Source organism: Scomber scombrus, chromosome 13 (genome assembly GCF_963691925.1).
Source record: "Scomber scombrus chromosome 13, fScoSco1.1, whole genome shotgun sequence".
Taxonomy (NCBI): Eukaryota; Metazoa; Chordata; class Actinopteri; order Scombriformes; family Scombridae; genus Scomber; species Scomber scombrus.
In genome coordinates this window covers 8,240,640-8,247,243 of record NC_084982.1, presented here as the reverse complement: position 1 = coordinate 8,247,243, position 6,604 = coordinate 8,240,640, and the positions used below count along the sequence as shown (strand labels likewise).

The window sequence follows — 6,604 nt, the reverse complement described above, 5'->3', positions numbered from 1 at the left end:
GAAGGCCATGTTTACCCCAATTTTAGGAGTATTTTTCCTTTTTCATGTTACTCTTCAAAGGTCACATGGTTCTCTAATGTGCTGAGTAGGTTTCATAACTGCGGAGGCAGTGACACCCATTAAAACCCTGTTGTATAATTTCTGTGTCATTTTGAAAATAAGGACATTCAAGTCTGGTGAACACGTACAGCTCTCAGGGGAAAGATGGTGGTCCATACGGCCTCTACAGCACACTAATCTCATTTAATAAATTGTATTGATCGGCTCTCATCAGATCACACCACTGATGGCCTGCTCATCCCCTAATCCATTTCAACATCTGCATTTCTGATAAGTTTCATGTCCAACTTCATGCTCTGTGTGTGTGTGTGTGTGTGTGTGTGTGTGTGTGTGTGTGTGTGTGTGTGTGTGTGTGTGTGTGTGTGTGTGTGTGTGTTTGTGTGTGGTTGGGTGTAATCTGAGTGCTGTGTGTTTTCTAAGTTACCTCTGCCTCGGCTGTTTGATCTGAAAGCTTCTCTTTACTTCTGTAATCCCACCAACCGCCCATCTCCATCCATTCAGTCCTCTCTCCATCACTCCATCCAGGGGATTTGACTGCCATTAAGAGATGGCTTTTTGGTGTGTGCGTGTGTGTGTGTGTGTGTGTGTGTGTGTGCTTATGATGGGACACACAGTGAAGGGGGGTGGATGAAGTGTAGTAACACAACCCCATACATTTTCATTGGAGAACTGTGAGACAGAGGTGTCTGGTAAGCAGGCTCAGTTGTGCAGTTAAAGGTGCGCTGTGCTGACTGCTATGGGACGGGCAGGATGGACACACACACAGATATTTGGATGGTGACTTTTACGCACACACATGGATGCTACTGTCTGGAAAGATCTACAGGTATGTCACTTTCATTTTTATGTGTCATGTTTCTGGAGTTTCTTGGTTCGTCTGTTTGTCCAGGTGAAAACTGGGATGTAAATTACAGACCACGAAGGTGTCAGGTTGTAACTCGTCTTGTCTACTCCTTTAAAGTTCAAATCAGAGTCGCACTCAGCTAAAACAGTGTCTTCAGAATGATGTCATGTACAAACCTCCAACAACTGGCTTTGTCATATATTTATATAATTCATACTAGTTCATCATAAGTACTACTGTGCTCTTTTTGTGCCATTTCAGACCTCCGTTAATCCTGGCATGTCCCAGATGAGAGACTCCAGTAATGACTGTCATCACTTTCACTGGTCAGTTTCAATCCCTTCACTCTTCAACTGCTTTTTTCCCCCACCTCAACTGTAAAAATGGTGTCACGCCCTATAATGGCTTGTTGAAAGTTGTAAATCCTGTCACTAATGTCAGAGATCAGATTTGTCCACGGCATAAATATTTTGCTCAGTGAAAGAAGAAAGATGAAGACCTTCATCTGTAGAGAATGATTGATTAAGCTAAGAGGCAGGCCCAAACACGAGCTAATGTGAACTGAATGGAGGGTGAAATCCCAGCCACAGACAATACCTATTGTTGTGGGGCTAATCTCTGATGTAAGCCGTTCTGTCTTAATCACATCATCATTTCACCAGCAGCTGGCAAAGAGACAGTTTAACCCTCAACCAGCTAGCCAACGTGACTCCGGTGTCCTTGTGTTACTGCAAACGTCACTGCAGGCATTTAATCTTGGGAGAGGATCATTAGGGGATCTGTTTTTTTTTTTTTTAAGTGTTCAATAATGTCAAATGTTTTGGTTGGTTTGGTGAATTTCGGTGGACTTGGGATGTGCAAATACTTTTTGGGGCAAAATTCAAATAAACAAGATGTGATGTGTAAGTGTGCTTCTCAGGTGCTGATAGGTGGTTACCTTCAGACAGAGCTAGGCTAGCTGTTTCCCCTTGTTTCCTGTCTTTGTGCTAAGCTAAGCTAACTGTTTCTTGGCTGTAGCTCTGTAGCAGGTGTTCATCTGACACCCAGTAAGAAAGTGAGTAAATACATTCCCCAAAATGTCAAATTATTCCTCAAACCAAGGCTGGATTACCAATTGAGGAACTGCCACAGGACCCTGAAAGTAGCCTACAATATTAACTATGTGAGGACTGTAGTTTAAAGATGTCAACTGTGTTTGTTTAGTTTTGTCAAACTGCACACGAAACTGAGGGGGATTCCATCATAGCAGTGCTTTATGGCTGCAACCATCAATTATTTTCATATAAATGTCTGACAATGATTTTGTCCAGTGTATAAAATGACAGGAAAAAGTGAAAAATGCTAATCATTATTCCCCAAAATCAAAAACACAAAGATGATGAAATTACTTTCATGGAAAACTAGTAAATCTTTGTATTAGAGATGTGAATACTTGCTAGATTAATTTTTTTGAATTTTTCTTTTATGAAATGACTGAAATTATTGATCAGTTATCACAATTGTTACCAATTAATTTTCTTTAAATTGGGTAGTTGATTAATTGTGTACTCATTTCTGCTCTAGTGTGAGCATGTAAAGGGGGGGGGTGGGGGTGGGGGGGGGGGAGTTATCCCCATAGGAAGTTGATCTGGCCATGAAACATACGGTTCAAGTTCCTGATAATGTTCAATAAACTTGCTCGGTTAACTCTGAGTTTCTGATTCCTGTCCTGATACAAAAGCAGCCACCAAAGGATTTGCCAGCATGTTCCAAATACGAGAAACCTAGTAACACTGCTGTGTATTTGAATTTTTGTGCCAGTAAAAGGTAGTGCAATTGGAGTAGCTCTGTTTTATTTTAAAAAAAATGTTGTTGTCTTCAAATGATCTAAAATGATCCAAAAACAAAGATTAGATAAAAATTCCAAACACTGAAAACTTGTCAAATATGTGTATCAGAACTTTGTTTTTTCTTCTTTCCTCTTCCATTAATCATGTCACAACCCTTAAGAAACACTTACACACTGATTTTCCAGTAAAGGCCTCTCTTTAGTGGTTCTGACTGCAGTGTTGTTTTCATTTCGAGGCTTAAATATTCGTGCCTTCTCTTTGTAATCTTTTCAGTCTCTGTGCTGTGCCTGCTGCCTCAGGCGGTGCTGGCACGTTGGGCATGTGTTCGGGCCTGTCCGGCTTCCTGCTCCTGCACTCAGGAGAAGAGCTGCAGCGTGCTGTGCGACCGGTCCGCCATGGCTGAGCTGCCCAAAGAGTTTCCCTGCGAGGCCTCCGCCATCAACCTGGACAAGAACAAACTCAAGTTCCTCCCAGAAAGGGCCTTCGGTACCCTGCCCTCCCTCAAGACTCTCTCCTTGGACCACAACAACATCTCCTTCATTACCCCTGGAGCCTTCAAGGTCTGCCTCACTCTGATGGGTTTTTAAGTTTAATTTTGATTCTGTTTAAATTTGCTGCTATGTTGTGATATTTGATATTAAGATATTCGCCCACACCCCAAAATAATGGAGGGATATGGTACTATGATGGCAGTGTGCAACATATATAACAATTACAGTACCAGTCAATAGTTTGGACACACTTTCTCATTGATGGGAATGGGAAAGTGTGTCTAAACCTTTGAGTAGAGTAGAGTAGAGTAGATAAATGGATTATGTTCTTTGGGAATGAACTGTGACTTTGAGAAAAAGTCATAGATCAATACCTGGACTTATTAACCATACCTGGACTTTTAAACCTTTTTTTCTTTTTTCTTTTTTAAAGGAAATGATGACACATTACTAATCAATAGTCAAGTTAAACAGTTCTCCTGAAACTACATTTTCAGATCTGCATATTGAACCTCTGTTCTGCAGGGCCTCTCCAATTTGGTGGAGCTGAAAATGGCGCACAATGACTACATCAGCTACCTTCATACACGAGCCTTCACCGGGCTGAAGAAGCTGGTGCGCCTGGACTTGTCAGACTGTAGCCTCTTCAACATCCCAGACCGAATCTTCATCGAGCAAATCGCGCTGAGAGAGTTGCTCTGCTTCCAAAACAACTTCCGTAGGATCCCTGGAGCCTTCAGAGGCATGGAGAATCTGACTCACATCTACCTGGAGAGGAACAAGATAGAGGCGGTGGCCTACAACTCTCTGTTGGGCCTAGGCAGCCTAAAGTAAGTCACTGGTTGACCTAGATCATATATCACCTCTCATAACTACTAGCAGGAATGAATTTACCAATAGTGTGGCAATGTACAAGACTTAAATTTGTAATTGGGGTTATTTTTGCAAGTTAGGATTATTAACAATATTACTGAGTGACTGGCTCTACTCATGGCAGTGTCCTTAGTGCTGCCTCTACTGAAGTACTGAGTACTGAAACAATCATTTAAATATTTTTCAACCACCAGTGGTTGCACTGAGCACAGTACCGTAGAGGCGGGTGTTAGGAAGAAGACCTGCATCATCCTTGATTTTATGTTTTTGTTGTGTCTTTTAAGTCGGAATGAAATGAAATCTGCCTTTTTTAATCCTTTTAAATCACATCTGCAGTCATATTATGTACCTATTTAGCAATTTATGCCAATAAATACCAAAAAATCTTCTTCTTATATCAAAATCCAATCACATTTTCTTCCCATAAAACAAAATATGACGTGTACTAGGCTTGAATTTCAACCAATAATATCAAGCATTACACTCACCAGTCAATATTCAACTTTTAGCGGCACAGAGCGAAGATGTATTTAAGATTCCTTAAGACACAACCACTTTGGTTTTTTCCATCAGAGGTCTAGATGATTATTCCTGCATAGTGACAGCCTGTGGATCTTCAAATAAGCAATGTTTCTTGAATTTATTTAGCTCCCAATGTTACCATTTAAAAGATAAGGCTTCAGATATTCTGTATGGAAAGTTCCATGTTAAAACGTTATATCATATGAATGAGGAAACGGTGTGCGGACAATGGATAGGAATGTGGCTCATTTCCACGATTTAAGCTGTATTTCATGTTTGGGTTGAGCCATTCTGCTGCTGTGCTGCTGTGATTGAGTGTAGTGGATAAGTAGTGATAAGTTGTGATAAGTATACTTGCACTAAGAAGGATTTTAGATATACTGAGAACAGAGAGCACTTTGTTTAACATGATTTCTTCACAATAAGGCCTTCTTAGAGAAACTAAAGTCATTTTTTCTTATCTCAGGTACCTGAACCTCCAAGAGAACCGCATCAATGTGATCCATGACCAGGCTTTTCAGGACCTTGTGCGTCTGGAGAACTTCTACTTCAATGATAATCTGCTGACTGAACTGCCGCGGTCCTCCTTCAAGGGTCTCAGCCGCCTTAAGATGCTTAACCTTGGGGGAAACCAATTGATTAACGTGTCCAAGACCTGGTTCAGTGACCTGGTGGAACTGGAGGTCCTGTACCTGGACAGGAACCAGCTGATGTACATCGAGGAAGGAACTTTTGAGAACCTGACCAGCCTGATCACGCTGCACCTGAACAGCAACAACCTCACCACCCTTCCTTTTTCTGTTTTCCAGCCCATCTTCTTCCTGGGCCGCCTCTACCTCTTCAGAAACCCCTGGGAGTGTGACTGCTCTCTCGAGTGGCTGAAAGAGTGGATGGAAAACTACAAGCTGGTACGAGACATTCCCTGCGCCTCGCCTTCCTCCGTGGCCGGGATAGATCTCAGTGAGGTGGTCTTTGCCAAGCTGAACGGCACATGCGTGGATCCAGCAGAGCTTAACCTGACCACGGTCTCCTCAGAGATCGTCTCCACCACGGAGAATCGCTACAACAGTCTCATTTCAAAGCTGCTCCAACAGGAGCTCAGAGAGGAGATGGGGAACGGTACTGAGAGCCTTCGCAACGGGACTCTGCTGGAAACCGAGGAAGGGCAGCTTTCTGGAGGGGTCAGAGGGCAACGGGCCCAGGCAAGCCAATCACTTCTCTGCCTCCTTGCAGCGTGGCTCATCTTTAGTTTGATTGGCCGGTCAGAAATGAATGGCTGTCTTTCTTGCACATGAGAACTGCAGATTTGCTTCCAAGGAGCAGCTTTTCTAATTGCAGATGAGATAAAAGATGTTTTTATTTATCTAAGAGCTGAGGATCGGTCATGCTTGCATGTGTAGCTTACTGGTTTGAGTCTGCCCGGCCAAACATGGGGATTTTTCCCCCCCGTTGAAATGCAAGCTTAATATTTGTTATTTTCACATGAGCTGTTTATATATAATAATCTATCATATTTATAGGTTAACTATTTATAAAAGAGAAATCAGAACTACTCGCCTGATGCGTATCTTTTATCCTGGTTCATGAACAGCTATGCCAGACTGTACGGTTGCAGGATTCATTTCCACAGTTTTAAGAGGTGGGTGTTTATTTCAAACAGTGGATTAATGTGGAGATGTGATGAAAATGTATATGTAAAGTTCCATATTTTTGTTGCATAATACTCCATTTTAATTAATATTATGTAATATTCATAGCATTACATAGTTTATTACAAGTGGGTTTTTTTGTATTTTCATTCACATGTATGTGTAAAGTTAAGGGAGATAAGACCTCCTGTAGTTATCTCTGAAACAGATGTCCTCTCTGCTTGTTTTTATTCATTCAAATCTAAATGTAGATCCTGCAGCTTTTCCTATAAATGCATTAATCTTCTTATTGCATGCAGCTCAGTGTCGTCGCTGCTGTGTTTGCTACAATGTACT

General features: G+C 41.7%; 1 protein-coding gene across 1 annotated transcript; it reads left to right on the top strand.

The window, feature by feature from the left end:
- Nucleotides 1-856: 856 nt before the first annotated feature.
- nyx (nyctalopin) lies at nucleotides 857-5,914 on the top strand. Its single transcript, XM_062432265.1, has 5 exons — nucleotides 857-886; nucleotides 1,166-1,230; nucleotides 2,969-3,293; nucleotides 3,750-4,054; nucleotides 5,086-5,914. Exons 1-5 carry the CDS (start codon nucleotides 857-859, stop codon nucleotides 5,912-5,914), a joined length of 1,554 nt encoding a protein of 517 aa, XP_062288249.1.
- The last annotated feature ends 690 nt before the right edge of the window (nucleotides 5,915-6,604 follow it).